This window comes from Lethenteron reissneri, chromosome 43, assembly GCF_015708825.2.
Source record: "Lethenteron reissneri isolate LAM-NWPU_2019-01 chromosome 43, ASM1570882v1, whole genome shotgun sequence".
In the NCBI taxonomy this organism is placed as follows: domain Eukaryota; kingdom Metazoa; phylum Chordata; class Hyperoartia; order Petromyzontiformes; family Petromyzontidae; genus Lethenteron; species Lethenteron reissneri.
This window is the reverse complement of record NC_083821.1, coordinates 5,758,901-5,777,994: the sequence shown is the minus strand read 5'-3', so window position 1 is coordinate 5,777,994 and position 19,094 is coordinate 5,758,901. Positions and strand designations below refer to the sequence as shown.

At 42.2% G+C, this 19,094-nt stretch overlaps 2 protein-coding genes and 1 long non-coding RNA gene across 8 annotated transcripts in view; 2 read left to right on the top strand and 1 right to left on the bottom strand.

Moving 5' to 3' along the window:
• The window catches only part of LOC133353202 (uncharacterized), a 102,895-nt gene extending 100,903 nt beyond the window's left edge, over positions 1-1,992 (bottom strand). Inside the window, exon 1 of the long non-coding RNA XR_009756348.1 lies at positions 1,847-1,992. This is a non-coding gene — a long non-coding RNA (uncharacterized LOC133353202). The remainder of the gene's footprint in view (positions 1-1,846) is intronic.
• Positions 1-3,330, top strand: part of WASHC5 (WASH complex subunit 5) — a 42,997-nt gene extending 39,667 nt beyond the window's left edge. For both annotated transcript variants that reach the window (XM_061569249.1, XM_061569250.1), the window contains exon 28: positions 371-3,330. In XM_061569249.1, the coding sequence (XP_061425233.1) occupies positions 371-430 (60 nt within the window). In that variant the 3' untranslated portion in view covers positions 431-3,330. The remainder of the gene's footprint in view (positions 1-370) is intronic.
• A 2,784-nt stretch (positions 3,331-6,114) lies between these two features.
• Positions 6,115-19,094, top strand: part of LOC133353342 (protein argonaute-2) — a 36,264-nt gene continuing 23,284 nt past the window's right edge. For 4 of the 5 annotated variants that reach the window (XM_061569498.1, XM_061569497.1, XM_061569495.1 and 1 more), the window contains exons 1-4: positions 6,115-6,391; positions 12,689-12,872; positions 16,052-16,172; positions 17,473-17,654. In XM_061569498.1, coding sequence (XP_061425482.1) covers positions 6,373-6,391; positions 12,689-12,872; positions 16,052-16,172; positions 17,473-17,654 — 506 coding nt within the window. In that variant the 5' untranslated portion in view covers positions 6,115-6,372. The remainder of the gene's footprint in view (positions 6,392-12,688; positions 12,873-16,051; positions 16,173-17,472; positions 17,655-19,094) is intronic. The other variant, XM_061569496.1, reaches the window with a different exon arrangement.

Below are 19,094 nucleotides of genomic sequence, written 5' to 3'. Positions count from 1 at the left end.
GAGCTATCAGATTATGGGCACTTGCTCTAAGCTTGTCAATTATTTTTCTAATCAAAAGCACAATGCTTTTTGTGATCCATTCCCACCGTATGTGCTGGGGCTTCACAACACAATAATGTGGTTTCAGGAACCAAAGCTTCCAGGAATCAATGAGGAACCCTTAAAATCCCAATGGCCCATAAGAAAGGCAGGCTGGGGATTAGCATTTGCAAATTACAGATTGGAATTTCGTGATAAGACTGCCCGCTGTGCCCGAAAACAGTGGTCTACGCATCACAGCAGTTGCACATGGAACTTGAGGCAAGGTTTTGAATTAACCAGATTGTGTGTTAATTGAGAATAGTGGCGATGTTTGTTCCTTGTTTTGCAGGTGATTGAAGCCCACGTCCCGAGCTACATCCTGGATGAGTTCAGGCATGTTGCCCAGTAGCGGTCGTGCCACTCAAGCGAGACGTTGTGCCAAGATGTCACGTGTACGTGACGGTGGATTATTTGGCGAGCAGTCAAAACGTACGGTCTTCATTACCTGTGCTGTTATCAAGACGGCTGATTGAAATTTACGTCTTTGGAAATATTTTTTTGTTTCTTATTTTTGATTGGGCGTGTCACTCATGCGTACGTGTCATTGTGGGAACTTGGACGTGGGCATAATCCAGAGTGATGACCTCTATTAAGAGTTTTTGCCACTTGCGTACAACAATGTATTTTGTCTTGCCATTTTTGATCAAGACCAGATACATATGAAGTTATTTGTGTCTTAGATAACTGTACCTCATGCACAAAATAATTTGGGGGAAGACTCACACTGTATTTCAAATGTGCGGGGTGTCTTCTTTGGTACCAAATCTTCAAATCGATAGGTGAAGCCCTGTATTTATGAAGTAGAACCAATTGGAATTCATCAAAACAATTTCTACAACGCGAGAGGGTGTATCATTATGTATGTTATATGTCAGTCACACGATGCTAGAATTCACATTTTTGTAAATTGAGTTATAATTCGATTTACAATTTTGAGTGGGGTGGAAGGAATACTGAGTGTAATTGAGAACAGGACAAACAGCACTTGCATGAAATGCCACAGTGCCACTAAGCACACATTGGTGCACCTTGGCACACCCAATTTATCTTCAATCTTCCTGCACATATTAAACCATGGCTAAAATGTACAGGGGTGTTGCCCATCTTGTGAGTAACTGTGCATTGATTGGCCAAAAATAGCATCTGATGTCACCTTTGATGTCGATTACATAGTGACAGGAACAGCAGACCTGTGGCTGATGAGACGTCTGGTTAAGAATAGCCGCCCCACCCCTGGGTGGCAAGAGTTAAAAGAAATAATCCGGCACTGACTGAGATCCTGAGTTGAATTTGGGTCTGCCGTTCACGTTTAAACAAGGTTCTTAAGTTGATTGAGATAATGCTTTCAGCCCAGTCACTAATCTTCCATTATGGCATGGGGTTGTCTCAGAGGTCGCAACCTGGGTACCCGATACCGGTACCCTACCCGATACCCGGCTACCCGTACCCGACCGGGTATGGGTACGGGTACCCGTTTGCGACCCTGGTGTGGCCGGGTACGGGTAGACCGTGAATCACTGGTGAGTAACTGTTTGTCACTCATTTCCCAACGTCTTGTCTCTTCTCACAATTCAAGTTCCTAGAATCAACCCACCCGCGCCTGCAACATGGCTTCATCCCAGAGGTCGCAATCGGGTACCCGATACCCGTACCCTACCCGTACTTGGCCGAGTACGGGTAGGGTACAGGTACGGCCGGGTACGGGTACCCGTTTGCGACCCTGGTGCGGCCGGGTACGGGTAAGGAATCAAAACCCGTTTGCGACCTCTGGGTTGTCTGCTTGGATTTTCTCTCTCCATGTTACCCTCTGTATCCATCTCCTCCCGCCCTGCTCCGGAACCTTCTGCCCTGACACTTTCCTCCGTTTGTCTTTGTGCATACTTTCTCAGTTGCTTCCACCTCTGCATTTTTTTATATTGTTCTGTTCCACGTCGCCTCCATCTGGCATTACTGTTTCCTTTCTCCTTGAATATATCTCATCTTCAGACCTGTTGAAATTCTCTCCATTTAGTTGTCAGATTTTTAAATTTCGATTTAAAGCTTTCGTGACTGCAGGGATTCATCTTCTTGATTCTTTCGGTAAAGTCACGTAGAAGGGCAATAATAAAATAATAAAAATAAAACATAAAATACAATTGTATTTTATAATAATAAAATGATTTCCCTTCTACGTGACTTTACCGAAAGAACCAAGAAGATGTCAGATTTTTATTTTATTTTTCCTTTCTGAATTTCATTTTCATCTATTACAGAGGAGGTAGTATAATTTACGGGATCTCAGCATTAGTTCTGTAACCTTTGCTTCTGCCGGGCATTCTCTAAAATGGTGGGGAGGCACTGCCTGGGAGTATTCCAAATGGATTACTATAATGACATGAAACTCAAAGCATAATTGATACTTGTATATCTTTATTGATGTTAAAAAAGAATAGCCCCACCCACAGTTCAAGGAACTGGCAGCTGAAATGATGCAGCAGTGAGGTCATGTGTATGAGTGTCCAGTTGGTCATGATGGTGCGTCAGTACAAATTGTCTCACATTACAATACAGTTGAATGACTTCACTGTAACGACCCACTCCACGCTGAGCGGCCGCAAATAATTTATAATCGAATTATCCTAATGGTAAATACGAATTACTGTCGGCATGTATTTAAACTATGTGAGATATGAATTGTGAATATATACATGACAAACATAAAGTGAACATTGCCCGTGGACACACCGAAAGCAGCTTGCCATCGTAACCAGCCTCTCGCACCGTTTATAATGTCAACTAAAGTCCCCTTTTACGTCCACATCTACACGGTGCTGATACTGACTCTTCAAATCCAGCTTTTACTCGGGTAGAAAATCTTTGAAGCGTTAATTGCCTTAAGGAGGTTTATCCAAGAGCTGACAAGTCACTCATTTACATTGGACTTTCTGTTTCATCAGCTTAAGGGTTGTGGCAGATGTCACTGATACCACAAGCACTGCTCCTATTGTCTGTTTGGAGCAATATTTTCACTTTTAATTTTTTTCTGTTGAGCAATTGTCTGTAAATACAGTATATTACAAGTTAATTTTATTACTAATTTCCTGTTGATTATTGCTTGAATACTCTTGTGAATTAGATGTCATCTTAACAAGAATCCGATACGTATGTTGTCCATGAAAGCTAATGCTTTTAACATATTTGATGAGTAGTATATAATTTCGAAGTTTTATATGTCTAAGCCTACACACAAAATAAAATTACATCTTTTCAAGTAAATGCAGTCCGTTCAATATAATTGATATTCCAAAAGTTGGTCTGAAAATAACAATCTGCCACTAAGTACGGTACAATAATTTCATTTGCATAGAAGAATTCAGTCTCAAGATTATTTTTGGAAGATCCTTCAACGAGATGTTTGTAAGTGTCATGTGGGAGGAATCTCATATAAGAGGATAACACTCAAAATATTTGAACAGATAGATTCAATCCAGACTCAATCCACTAAGTGGACCAAATCTGTGGACAATACCCATTTCTGTACTACCATCTGACACCACAGCCCTTGCAGACCCAGGCCTACCACACCTGGTATGCGCTGATCATCGGCCAACGAAATTATTAATCCAGCTCCACCTTTCATGGGTTTGAAGATCCGACACGATTAGGTGCATTCAAGGCAATTAGCTCGGAGACAATCTTGCTCTATTGAAGCGTTACGGGACTTGAATAGTGGGATGTTTGGAACAATTCGATGTTAGTGTTTTGAATTCACCAGTGTTGAGTAATGTGACGGTGAAGTTGTAGTAGGTAAAGAAAAGTCAAGCACTGTGATGTGCTCTTGGCTTGTACCACGTGTTTGGAATGATTTCCAACGTTTTGGACATCATGTCGAGGTTGAAAGATGCTAATTTCTTACCTCAATTATGCTGCCCGTGATGAATAAGGTCGCAATTATTCGCAAGACTCCAGGTCCAAATTTGCCAAGAAGATATAGTCCAAAATTACTGGTATTAAGACATCTTGCAAAGCGGTTCTCAGCAAATAACCAGACATCTCTTTCGTTTGTCGCTCCGCATTCATATAAAAATTACATTTTTACATTTCCCGTTATCTATTCTTGGATTGAGCATTGGAAATTGTTAACATACATGTCAACCCCTTATGAGTGCCTGCTTTATTACAGACCAATTCAGACCTTATTGGTTACCCCGTGCCCCTTCTATTTCGCAACGTTCATCCTAAAAAGCCCCATCACAAGGGGGATACACACATATAGTCATATACTCACCACTAGTACACTCACCACGACATACCTGTCAAGCCATTATCAGTGCCGACCTTATTACAGACCAATTCAGACCTTATTGGTCACCCCGTGCCCCTTATCATTCTCAACGTTCATCTTACGAAGTCCCATCGCAAGGGAGAAACACATATACAAACATTTATATTTACTCAATTTCCCTGTACAAGAATATGGGTAAACCGTATGGGTTGACAGCTATGTTGTAATAATGCGTTAGCAGTGGTGAAAAAGTGCAAAGTTCAACTGCCCTAGGTCACTTTAACACGTAAGACTTTCACGACCAATATTCATAATACATTTTTATGGCTGAGGTTGCATGTTTGCTCTCCAAAACGTGATTAATTAGTAGCTAACTAATGGACACCTTTTTTTCACGTGACAAACCTAATTGTCCGTGGGTTATCCTAGACTGGTCGTAGGATAACTGGCGACGTTTCAATAGCCCTTGTTCATAGCATTAAGGGCCATTGCCCGAAACGTTGTCTGTTTCTCCTTTGAGAAGCTTTATATACGTAACGTGTTAAGTTGTTTTGTTGAGATTTTGGCAGTGAAGCAACGTGGCAATTTACACAATGGTTTATACTGGTAGGAACGAAGTGGACCAGACCACCAATAGATTAATGTGTCCGTCCGTCCGTCCGTGGGAGGGGTGGTGTTGAGGGTGGTGTTGGAAATGAAAGACTACGAGTCTTTAAATCTCACAGCGTTTATTGTCAAAACAAACACTTTTAATTAACGTTACACTAGAATACAGTAATTTTTTCTTTAACTCCTCTATACCCGGTCGATATCTCTGTACCGGTACTAAGTATTATTCCTACCAGCCCACCCCGCAGGGTCCTGTTACTTTCATTTGGAATACTCTGCATTGAAGAGTCACGGCTACTTATTCGCATGGTAACCGCATACATGTCAACCTCTTATCCAGTGGCAACTTATTACAGACCGATTCAGACCTTATTGGTCACCCCGTGTCCTTATGAATCTCAAAGTTCTTCCTACAAAGCCCCATCACAAGGGATAAACGGCTGCACGCCGTATGGACCTGAAAACTCAATATCCCTGTACAAGAATAGTGTGGATTGACACGCAATGTAACTGTGTACTGGTTTTAACGTTTTATTTGGGGTATCATCAGTCTGCAACAGTCGCCACCAGAGCCGGTTAATTGCCAATTCCAAGCCTCGTGGCAGTCGCACAAAGGTCAGCCAGCGATTCCCAAATCCAGTGGTGACTGACGACGTCATCACGTCGAGTAAAAGTTCGCGGATTCTCATCACGCAAAAGACGCGGTGACGTCATCACGCACTCGTAAGCGATGTCGTCACCGCAATAACCGCCGCTCGACAGGAACTCCAAACCAAACCCGTGCGCGGTGACGTCACCCCGCCAGATTCCACTCCGCCGATTGACGTCGGCGCCCGGACGCGAGACGCTCGCGCCAACGTGGTGACGTCACGCCGACCAGATCGCCTTCCGATTGGACACCCCGATCCCATCCCCGCCGCGCGTGACGTCACCGCGAAAGGTCTGTGCCGGTGACGTCACGCCCTAACGGCTCGAGCGCGCGGCCGCGGCGCCAAATCACCCGGCCATTCCGGCTGCCCCCTCAACGACGTCACCGCGCAACCGGTACGCGGTGACGTCATCGAACCGAAACAGCCAATCGGGACATCGTCGCTACGCGGCTACGTCATCACGCACGCCGACGTGATTACGTCACGTCGCGCGAACGCGTTTCCCCTCCCCCCCCCACCACCACCATCACGACGAGCAGCGGCGGCGTTTCCCGGGGTCGGAGAAGCGGACTCGCTTCCCCATTCTATCCGTCCGCTCGCGGGCCACGCCGTGAGGAGGGAAAGGCGGCAAAGTCGGGGAGAGGATTGTCCTCAGGGGGCTGTGCGTGCGCGCCCGCCCGTGACTGTCGAGCAAAACGCTAGGGCAGCGGGAGAACGAGCGCGACGGCCGACCCTAGCTCACCCCCGCGTCCTCCCCGCGAAGGCGTCATGTATCAAGAGCCCGAAGGTTCGATTCGCTTGGCCCCTTACATCGCCTATGATGCTACGTCGGTTGTTCGCGTTACGAACTTGTTTGTGATGAGAGCGATTGTAGGTTTGTGAGGGGAAGTTGTTGTGTTTGTCGTTGTGCGCGGTGCGCTGGGCCCGGTTTCCTCGACTAGACTTTAACCGGGTCTCGCTTAATTTAATTGTCTCCTTATTTTCATTTAAAAAGATATATACGTATGTATATTAACGTGGTGAATAACAAAACTAAATAAAGCCGCCAAAGGTGGTGGATTAATCACCGTGGCCGGTTAAAGTACACGGAGATTCGCTCCCGTAGCGTGAGGAGGAGACTTAGCGGGGAAAGCCTGCGGTAGGCCCTCACTGCCTGGCACGGCCATCGCGGTCACAATGTTAAATTATCTTAAGTGGGTTTTAATTTCATCTTTATGGCTGCTAATGCTCCGCTGTTGTGTACCTCTCGACTAATAAACACGTTCTCGTTGTAATCTGATACACCGCCACCAGTTGTATTGTTGTGGCTTGTGGCCCCCTCCACTCCTCGTGTGCTCACGATGCTTGTAATTGTTCCTTGGTGTCCTTTATTTAACGAGGTCAGAGCCCTTCGAGATCATTATCATTCTTTTTAAACTCGCTCTTTCCTCAACAATTCTTAAAATGGACATGGTTATACGTTCGCACGGTTAGCATCCGCGATTTAGCGTACACAGTTTCGGGGATTTCTTGGATAATATTGTGTATGTTGATTTACAGTCTTGGATTCTTTGAATTTGGTATGTGCCCATGTGATGGGATACACATTTTCTTTCTTGCAAGCATAATTCTTTGATCATACACGTGTCCTGATCAGATATATTAATACAATGTAATTTGTTAAATGTTAGCCTACAGTGATGTAGTTTTGGTTCACAGTTCAAATACATGCGGAGGTGTTTTCCTTTTACCATACAGCTTGTAGTAGTTTCTATATTTTGCTTTAGACCGGTCAGCTGGCATTCCGAGAGTTAAATAACTTAAGATGCAGTGCGTAATGCCACCAGCAACATGTATCCTCAAAATATGTTAATTGGCAGTTATAAAATACATGCTGGGTCCCTCGTGTTTTTGTTTACCTGTTTACAAATAATGAACACTAATTCTTAAATATATAATTTGTATATATTTTAGGATGCCACCGAAAATAAGTTAAATTACCTGCTTATGGATCTCCCTTGCTGTTCTTGTACTGCCAACTTATCCTTTACCGTATACGCTGCTGTGATGGACATTTGAGAAGGTTGTTGCGTTAAACATCGGTGTCGCCGAAAACTCCTACAATAGATCGTGACTGACGGTAATTGATGTGGCATTCTTGAGAATGCGAATGCAGGACTGGTACTCGGTGGACAGGTATGGGTAAAGATCAGCTTCTGTTCTGCCAGGATTCAAATGAACTTGACTTGAGCGGCCAATATCCTTATTTAAGAAGCAAATGAGCTCTACGGTGGTTCCAAGCCTTTGTGTGAAGCACATCAGGCTTTCACAAGGCAAACAACAGGATTTGCCCCTCTGCCAATGAAGCTATTTGTTTGTGAACTAAAATAGATAGTCTCAAGCAGTTCTTTGTGAGTACATGTTTGTCAAAGGCTGGTTTAAGCCTTGCTAAGGCCAGCAAATGCTTCCTGTGGCGTCTGATTTAAAGATAACAGGTATTTTAGGAATGCATTGCCCCAGTTTTAATTTACTCAAAGAATCCACTTCTCTATTGTGTCGGAAAACGAAATGGGAACTGCGACTGTAATTTAAGTGTTGTAAGTGAAAAGAATTCCACTCCATTTACATAACACGTGCAAATATATGCTAATACGATTTTCCTTCATCATTTTGGAAAATTCAGATACAGTACTGCCAGTGGGGGAACTAAATATTTCATGGTTCTCAGAGCAAAGTAGTTTGTTTTACTTAAGTCTGCATTGAAAAGTATTCCACGTGTGGTCTTTGTGGTTTTAACCAATGAGGTTGTTGGTGTCCGGAAGGGAATATGTACCTTCACAAGTTGTTGCTAATATTCAGGACAAGACTTTAATTGCACTATCTACGTATTGGTTTCCATGCCCACAATCAACGTGACAGTTTAAGTGACTTGGGTGATTAACTCTAAAGGCTTAATGCATCGCATTTAATTATTTTTATACATTTCAAGATAACCTAATGTGACATTTACTTTTGTAAACAAAGCAAATTTACATTTGTAGTTGTGTAGTTACATTATTTCCTGGGGGTTTCTTCCCCTCAAGATCAAACACTGTTTAAAGAGTGATCAGTTTCAGTATTGTATTGATAGTTTAAAGACGGATCCTTTTAGTGGAAGATTGTTGAGGAGGGGGCCACGTGATAACGTTTTCAATCACAAGATGACACACATTTTCAATAGTTGCTGTAGATGCTCAGACATGAGCAGCAATTTGCATCCTTGGGCAAAAAATAAGCTTAAGAATTATTCTTTGGCAGATGTTTAGAAGCCCTTTTGAAAATTGATATTCTTGTTTGTGGCTACCTGCCGTGGAAACACGAGGGTTGGGATGTCATCAGAAACCCCGTTTAGCATATGTTGTCGAATACATTTAAGTTACTTTCTAAGAGTATGCTCTTTAGAAATAATTGGTAAGCCAATAAATGCAATTTGCACAATGTTATGTAACAGGGATCTTCGAGGTTGGTGTGTATTTTTAGCCAACGATGAATTTCAACGGGAGTATTCATTCAACACAAGTCGTTATGTGTGCAGTGTAACATCTATGGATGCCTACAGTTGGCATGATACGGCAGATATTAGACGTGGGCGCACAGGTAAGAATATAAATTGACCAATGTTGCGTGATGAGTTATGTAACAAGCACTTGTGTAAATCCTAGATATTGTATGGATGGTGAGGAAGTAATACAAATGGCACGAAGGAAGTGAGATAACAAAAAAGCCACCCTTGGTCAATCCACTGCTGAATGAAGTCTTCATGGGGGGTCAAGGAAATTGTTCTCGTCATATTTCACCACATTGGACAGTATGGTTTGGTCTAGACTGTCCGAAAGACTGCTTCAGATATCATCACTCTTATTAGCCATGTTGTAGTGCACAAATTATTGCACCACCTCACCCCCAAGGCCTGATAATGATGAAGTTAGAATTGCATGAAATTTACGACCCGTTTGTCGATCCACTGTTGGTTGACCGCTTCCCTATGCTAAATTAGTAATTGGGGTTGATTGACCATGCTTCACCCTGCTGGTCAGTGCAGGTTGGTGATGTTAACTGTGGCCAGGAATCAAATTCGGGTTTCCGAGTTCATAGTGCATTCAGATCAACATCGTGCCACTACACCAGCACGTATATGCTGTAAGTACGCTTAAAGCTGCATGTCATATTCTAAAACCATGTATTGTGTATGGTTATTGATCATATTGGCTAACAAAAGTGTGAGGAGGTAATTTTGTTTGTTGGTAAATGCACAGTAAGCTTCCTATTTGGTACTCCTCAGATATAAAAGAGTCGCGTGATAATTAGTATTTATTTTATTGACTTGACTCTTGATGCTTTCTGCATGGAATAAAAGTTATATCAGTACTTTTTGAGAAAAAAAAATCTTGAATGGTTTTTAAGTTCACCTATTGTGAGGCCTTTAAGCTTAACTTGGGCAGATATGTATCCCCTTATTTAGGATCCATATCTGGTGTTTACAGTTGCCTGTATTGCGTCCATTATAATCTCAAACGTGACTCACACGAACTGGCTTCATCGGTTGACCTACATTCACAGTTGGTTTTGAAGCTAAATAAAGGAACCGTAAATTTCCCACACATGGCGATTTTTCAGAGTGGTTCTTGTTTTTTTTACTGACCTTTAAATGATAAATAACAACAACTTAAAGAGGAAAAGTTATTTTGAATTTATCCTTTTAGGCATAGGTAAATCTCTCCCTCGCATGGAAAAAAACCCAACCCTTGTAGTTCTCATGATTGATGGATTGCTTATCACAATGGTTGTCAATTGTTTGAATTGATGTGTTTAGTTGCTGAGCTTTTTTGGAAAGTAACATGCATGTTAGGTGTCATTTTCACTGTCTGAAACTAGTCTGCTCGCCCTAACTATAACCCTTATTGAATGTTGTGGACACTGTAGTTCTATGTTAAGCCTTCAAGTGGACTCAGCGATTTGTCTGACCACGAAGACTTAGTTTTACTCTGAGGGAGAGTACAATTGACTAACATTTTCGTACATGCATGTTTGAATTTGTGAGCACGAAAAAATAATTGTCTATCCCCTCGTTATTCACGAACTTGCTATCCGTGATTTTGGCTATCCGCGAATCACATGTGTAACGACTACAGAGAGAGGAAAACTGATGAGATGAATTTATGAGAGAGAAATATGTGAGAAAGTGATGAGATATTATGATGCTGTGCATCATAATAATTTAAGGTAAGTTCATTTATAAACTATTCGTTAATACTTTCATATTTGTTTTTACTGGAGCCAATATTTTTTGTGATATGACAATTATCATGCATTTAATATCCTATGAACGTATTTATTTAAAATAATATTATCTGCGAAATTTGCTATATACGAGTGTTTCCGGAACGTAGCCCTCACGAATAACCAGGGAATACTATAATGAAACGTTTCTGGATTATTAAAAATAAAGCTTTTTGGATGGGCTGAATGACAGCTTTCATGTTTTTAATAAACCTACCCTGCAGCTAGCTGTTGTCATACATGTACAATTAAATTAATAAACATAATATCAGAGACAGCATTCGCACTGTAATTAGAGCAGGTGCTTGAAATCTCAATTGGCCACTCTGTCGAGAAACAGTCAACCATTTAAAATGCCATTATTGAGCTTTCTTAACATTCTGATGCAGGACCTATAAAAAATCTCCCATTTGCAAAAGTCTTATTTCAACGATGCTTAATGCCAACAAGTGTTGATAACAAATCAACACAGCGCAGGAAAGCAAAGGTGCCTTATATTGCAATCAGAAAATAGGGTAAAGCACTACAGTAGCTCCTCCGTGCCCTGGAAAGCAGCCATCCCAGAGTCCCCGGATGCAATTTTTTTTTGGCATGACATCGACCGTGGCAGGCAATGGTTGACACGGCTGATTACATCGGCACATACCCAACGTGCCTGTAGTACACTCTGCTGTTTATAGATGCCCTCTTACAACCCAGCACTGGCTTGCAGATTGTTCTCAACATTTGGCTGGGAAAAACCACTTGGCTTCTGTGAAAGGGGGGGGGGGGCGGTGTGTAGCATTGTGTTTATCATATTAGTTTATGTGCCATCCATGGCGGAGCCGTGCAGCCTTGCGCGGACGCATCCATAGAGCGCCAACACGAAGGGTTCTAAGGACCACAATGCATGGTGAAGAAAGCGGCGCCTAACAAAAGACAAACGCGCCGGGCACAATCCGCGATTTTACGGTTAGGTTTTTTCGCGTGCATTTCGTCCATCGGCCCATCGATGTTTATGTTTTGTGTGTGTGTTTGCGGAGGGCATCTCAAGAGACCTCATCCTTAAATTATCCCCCTTGTAAATTATCCCATGTGCTGTAGAACCCACGCGACAAACGTTTAGGCGCGAAGCATTCCTTCGCTTTAATTTGGATTTGGCTGGATACATTGATGTGAGGCACCTCTGGAAAGCTGTACATTGCTTGAGATTTTTGCGTTCATATTTGTATTTTGTGTAACCCATGCTTTCAGTGTATTTATTGCGTGGTATGTTTTATGAGTCGAGCAGTATATAATGGTCTGGCTGGCGTGTGCCACTTAAATGTATTTCCCATTTATTTGTTTGGTTTCTGTGTCGGCGGCAAGGAGACATTTGTGGTCAGCTTTGTTTATGAAGGGTAATGAAATCGTTCAATGTTTGCTTAATAATAGGCTTACAACGATGTATAGATTTAAAATGTGTTATTACTCATGATACATTGATCCAATAATGCATGCAAGTATCGATTGTTTTTTATTTGAATATGGCAAAGGTAATAGCTTCACATGGCCCCTGCAGCCAGGGAAAGTGCTACATTTCCTATATTAGTAAAAAAATATTTAATCAAATCATGAGGAAGAACATGTGTTTCAGTTCCACTAAATATCTAATTTTTAATCGGTGATACAAATACATCTAAATTGGTGTTATATTTACCCACTTTCTCACTGGTTTGCAGAATGTTCCATCTTTGTCAATGTGCATTGTTTGTAAACTTTTATTATTGATGTAAATGTGCCAACTGCTGTTATTGCGTGCTACCAGCAGCCCCGGCGATGCCACCCACAACGCCACCGGTGTTCCAGGCCCCCCTGAGGCCGGGCTTTGGCACTGTGGGCAAGCCCATCCAACTCAGGGCCAACTACTTCGAGGTGGACATCCCAAAGATGGACCTGCTCCACTACGACATCGATATCAAGCCTGAGAAGTGTCCACGCAGGGTCAACCGGTGAGCGTCGCCTACCAGTGCAGTGACTCGCAAGGGGAAATTCTGAGTTGTTCTTCGATAAAGTCTGCAGGGCAGACACTATCTAACCTTAAACCACTTACAGTACTAGGTCAATCGATCAGCTGTAGGGAAAAGGTCCCTGTTTAATATGGAGCGGTTAAGGGTGGTAAACGACACATTGTTTAACGTTCATAAAAATACAATGCGATCTTTGTAGATGTTGCTGCACCTCTCCTCAGGTGTTTATATTTTCACATGAAAATGAAATTTTTAGATTGGTCCTTTGGCATCCATGCTGATTACTAGGAAATAATGTCATGTCTTTTGTTAAATCATAAAATCAAGACGTGCATGCTGCTTTCCAGGAATGAGTAATTGTTTTTCTGAGAATTGTGGCAGTCAATTTTTAGTTCACATGTGCTGTGCTCAAAGATTTTTACGTTAGATTATGCTGGAAGCAGCCAAATAATCTTAACGTAAATTGCATGGGAAAATCATAAAATGGAGTGGTGCTTTGCTTTATCATGCTGCTGGGTAGTTGGGAGAGGATTTCTAATTTAATTGTGAAGCACTGCTTTAATTTTAAATAAGTGCTATTTTTATGTAGCTGCTGCACTATTATACATGCAGTTCCGTTTCACTGCTAGCTTTCAGGCAGCTTGTTTGACGTGCTGGTCAATGAATTCCTTTGTGGAATTCGCATTGTATGTGCTGCGTTGCAATAATTAATTATGTACAGTTCTTTATCAATCTACTTGTCGATTAAGGTATCCCCGTGGGTTGTTTTGATCATACTTTTGTAGTGTCAGTGATTCGGAGACGAGGTTTGTAGGAGGCACCTTCTTTATTAACAACACATTCACGGTCTCGTCTACACACCCTCTACCGCCGCTTAGCCGAGCCTGTACACAACACCAGCCGTCTAACACTGACGGTGCTGACTGAGACAGCCAGCAACTATCCTGCAGCGCAATATCTAGCGAAGACGGCAGCGATGACGAGACGAGTCCAATCTCAGAACCGGCAGCCTCGAGCTCCCGCTCTCTGCTCCTTTTATCCTACCAGCGCGGCCTGGCCCCGTCCTGGCCCCGCCTCCCTTCTCGAACCCATGAGCAGGTTCCAGGGGCCTCCATGACCCTTTCCCTAGTTCCTCCGCCCTGCCCACACCCCGTGCACACGCTCACCTGCGTGTGTACTGTTCGTCCACCACAGTTGCCGCTGCTGTCCACCAGCCGGTGCTATTACACGACATATTCGTCATGTTAGTCTGTGCGTATTGGTCAAGGGAAGGCCCAAGACCGGTTCAAATAACAATCATCACCAGGTCTCTAAATCTCAGGTCGCCTGGCTTTTGGAGCACTGGCTGACTACAGCAATGTCCACCTCCACTGCACTGATTTGTGACTTTTAGCAATGTTTTTGGGGGATTTTTTATCAACAACAATGGTCTTCTGTAGGGTGCTCGACACCGTATTTATATTAACAGGCATGTAGATGATTACAAATGTATAAGTCTAACAAAAAGCACCTGAATTTGATTACAATGCCAAGCAGTAGGATTGTTTAGATGGTGCCAATTCAATGACCATAGATAGAATATCGCATATATTGAGTTCCTCACTTGATTACCAAAGGCCATAGCGGGTTCTTTGATGTGTTCATATCAACAAAGGTGACATGACAACACACCATTTAAGTTTATTCTCTATTTGAAGCACTCGCTGATTGAACTGCGAGTGTTGTGATTGACATTAATTCACTGGAGCACAGCTGAGTGTGCTCAGATGGAGCCCCCCTCCCCTCTTATCCAAGGATCACTGGTATAGAGCCCATTCAACATTGGCAAGTGCCTTTTCCTATTAGAGGTATATTATGAATGTTAAAGATCCCGCAGTACTCTTCACTAATGAGAGCGCTGCTGGGATAATGAACAAGAGTCATTATTTGTCTTTTAATTTTGAACGGACATTTAAATCGATGGAAAGCAAGAAAATAACTAAACATTTTATGGTTGTAAACATTTTTACTTCTGCGTTTTTGTTGTAATCATTCTGGAGTTTAATGTATTTGTTGTGAACCGTATTGTTTGAGTTGCATTATAGAGTGGAAGAATTTCGTAACAGGCAGTCAACGGTCATTATTCATGTGGGAGTGTTGAGGGCATGTTGACTGTGTGTCTTGTGCTCTAGGAATAGTAAACTATTCGAAGGCAAACAGCTGGTAGCACTTGAAATGCCAGCAATAGTTATATTATTGAAATGGACATTTTTTTCCCCCCTTGTTTTTCTTAGAAAGAAGGTCTGGTACTGCGTATAGCCTGGAAAAACAGAGCTGCTACCAAGTACCGTTGGAAATAGAGTCACATGTGTATTTCGAGTGATATATGTGCAAGTTGTGAGTGCTGGCGTGCTTCATGTATGCACCTTCCTAGCTGCTTAGCCTCCCATTTACTTGGATTCCTCTCCTGGCATGCCTGTGGTTTTTGCAGTTGGCAATATGTACCATTTGCAGGTTTCCCATAGGCCCTCTGAAAATGCACACCCGCTTACTGTGTCTCAATAGCAGTGGTTGGGAGGGGAGTTGGCTGAACACGGTGCTTGCTTCATGACAGCATCTAGTGCCGTGCAGACCTTTCATCACTCGTAGCCCTTTGTCCATTGCTGGATCAGGGCCTTCCCACACTGTTGGTTACGGAGGTTGCCCATGCTTTACACTGGCCAGTGCAGATTGGTGAAGGGCGGGGAGGGGAGTGCCCAAGAGAGGTTCAGATGCACACCACTGCACTCGCCACCATCGTTAGCCATGGCCCAGGATTTTGATTGCATGTCACCATGTTCATTCTGCAATTTGCGAACCGCTGCCCACCACGGGTATCATTATATGCCGCTGGGTATAATAGAAGTGTTTTATTTCTAACATCTGCTCATATTTCATAATTTACCCTCAACGTTGCTTTAACAGTACGGTTAAACAGTTTTTGTTTGGAGTTTCATATTTTCACAACTTTGTGTAGATGAAAAATAAAACCCCATTATGTGGAATCACCGGAAGCCCAGTCACCAATATCCACAACACTGTCTGAAAACCACGAAGGGAACCAGGGCGAACGCCACCGTATTTTGACCGGTCGTTGCGCAGCGGTGTGATGAGCATTGTGCTTATGCCGTGTTCACCTGCAGGGAGGTGGTGGAGCACATGGTGCAGCACTTCAAACACAAGATATTCGGCGATCGGAAGCCGGTGTTTGATGGAAGGAAGAACCTCTACACGGTCACGCCCTTGCCAATTGGAAGAGACCGGGTAAGCGATTTCCATCCACGCATTTGCATGAGAACCATTCCGCATGTGATGACTAATCATATTCATCCTTCAGAATTCAATGCCACATTCATAAAAATGCACTGAACGTTAAGTGCAAGAATCAATTACATTTAATGTAAATCTATATTCAGAAGTTGCGTTTGTCTCCCAGAGTCCAGGGCATGTAGAGTTTTTAGGATATCGCAACGCAGATTAGTAGTCTTTTCATGTTTTTTGTTTCATGGTTACATTGTGTATGTATATATAGATTTCGATTTAAAGCTTTCGTGACTGCAGGGATTCATCTTCTTGGTTCTTTCGGTAAAGTCACGTAGAAGGGAAGTAATAAAATAATAATAATAAAACATAATAAAATAATTCTCACGTTGTAGCCGAAACGTCGTGAGAATTATTTTATTATGTTTTATTTTTATTATTTTATTACTTCCCTTCTACGTGACTTTACCGAAAGAACCAAGAAGATGAATCCCTGCAGCCGTCTTCACCTGAAGACGGCTGCTTGCGTTGTAGCCGAAACGTCGTGAGAATTATTTTATTTTATTATGTTTTATTTTTATTATTTTATTACTTCCCTTCTACGTGACTTTACCGAAAGAACCAAGAAGATGAATCCCTGCAGCCGTCTTCACCTGAAGATGGCTGCTTGCGTTGTAGCCGAAACGTCGTGAGAATTATTTTATTTTATTATGTTTTATTTTTATTATTTTATTACTTCCCTTCTACGTGACTTTACCGAAAGAACCAAGAAGATATATATAGATTGCACGCACAAGCACCCACCTTGTATACCAAGTAAGGGATGAGTGCATGAAACACTATACATAATGACATTTATACCTGAAAGCCTTTAATGAGTCTTAAGACTTTCAGGAGCGTCGTGCTTTGGGGAGTTTGGCCGATTTTTTTGAGGAGTGTTTTATATACAATGTTACGTAATGATTCTTAATGTTCATTGTTCGAGGCCAGGCTAAGACACAGAATTTTTCGGGTTTGGTGGTACATTTCAATGCTTGCAGACAGTTTTGAGAGGGACATCGCCACAAGGAACCACCTTGTTATGCAAATATAATAATGTGGTAATGTTTATATAAGGCTGATGGGTTGAACGAAACTGCATTGCGAAGCATCACAAATAAGATGTAAATATGAGAATCAGTTGGCGAATAAAATATTTACACCAGCTCGTGACATTTTATCAACTAGCTTTGAGGGGTGTAATTGTAGTGGGAGCACTGTTGACAGCAATGATACTGATGGATGATGATGATGGTCAATGCAGGTGGAGCTGGAGGTAACGTTGCCTGGGGAGGGCAAAGAGCGCGTCTTCAAGGTGACCATCAAATGGATGGCCAACGTGAGCCTGCAGCTGCTGCATGAGGCTCTGAGTGGCCGTCTTGCACAGATCCCATACGAGTCCATCCAGGGCCTGGACGTGGTCATGAGGCATCTTCCTTCCATGCGGTAAGAAGTCATGCGAGGTGTAGATTTACCGTGCGAGTTTTGTGAGTAGGCCAAATTACATTGCCTCATTGCGATACATTTGAAGAAAAAAATACGGAGCCTTAATTTTGGCATGAATAATCTATTAACAGGAATGTCAAACCTTTTTTTAAGGATTCTAGATTTGAAGTTTTCGTGACTGCAAGGATCCATACTCTTTGGTTTTTTCGGTCAAGTCACGTAGGTAGAAAAATAAAATGAATTAAAATGAAAACAAATAATTTAATAATAATAAACAAAGAGTACTTTTTTAAGGATCCACATGGTTTCCCAGTTATGTATTGGAGCAAATAACTTTTACCACTGGGTATCACGCAATGGTCAAATACAGTTTAATACATTCAGTTGATTAGAGTGATAATAACCTACAATTTGTAATAATGAACCCTGGTTCATGTCTAAAATAAGAAGTAAGTTCTTGACAAATTGTGCGACATTTTAACCAATTTTGTGTTAAAATTTTGTGAACAATCTACAATAATGATAATCAGTTTTCTTTATGAAAGATTTACAGGATTCAGTGTCCATGGTGAGGGCCTCACTGTTGCAAATTTTAAGGTTACGAATCATTCCGTTACATATTTTTTTAAATAAAACTATTCATGACTAAAATTACATATACGTATGTATGTTGAACTTTTATCGCACCGTTCACTTCACATATAAAGTTAAATACAAGGGCAGCGAGATAGAGAGAGAGGTGTTGGGGTTTCACGAATGAGCCGTGGAATGAGCGCGTCGCGTGACGTGGAGCATGGTGGAGAGCGAGCGAGCGACTGGCGCCGCCCCCATTTGTCGCGGTGCAGCATTCCTTGCGACCGAGCGCGACATGTCCGTGAGCCGCTCGGATGCCTGTGGTTGGTATCGGCAAGGCGAGAGGCATGCAAGCAATGGTGCCAAAACCTAATAAAACCACAGCAAGCGTACATGTCAACATTTACACTTGACGCTTCTCAGAATGTTGAAGCCATACTTTAAAAAAAGTATTCTAACCGTTCGATTGATGGAGGTTGTGAACAGTAGCGATTAAGTGAAACGTCATGTAGAAGTTTAGTGAATTGAAAGTATTTCATGCAGTTGGTCAAACCAGTGTGAAAAATATTTGTTGTATGCGTATACCTCATCCCCTTTAACTGACTTGTTAATGTTGAATGAGTGAAGTCTCTTTTTTATTAAAATCTATTAAATGAGCACAGCAAAATATATAATTTCTTGCCAAATGTAGAACCATCACAAGCCATCCATGTCTCAGAGCACAGTAAACATTTTAGCCATTCACTTTACAATGTTTCGTTTGTATTAATGGTAACGCACGGTTAATATTTTATTTAAAATGGTTGGTATGTCCATTCACTGGTTAAAATTGTAGTGCCCAGTGCTACATGTGCAGTTAACATCCAT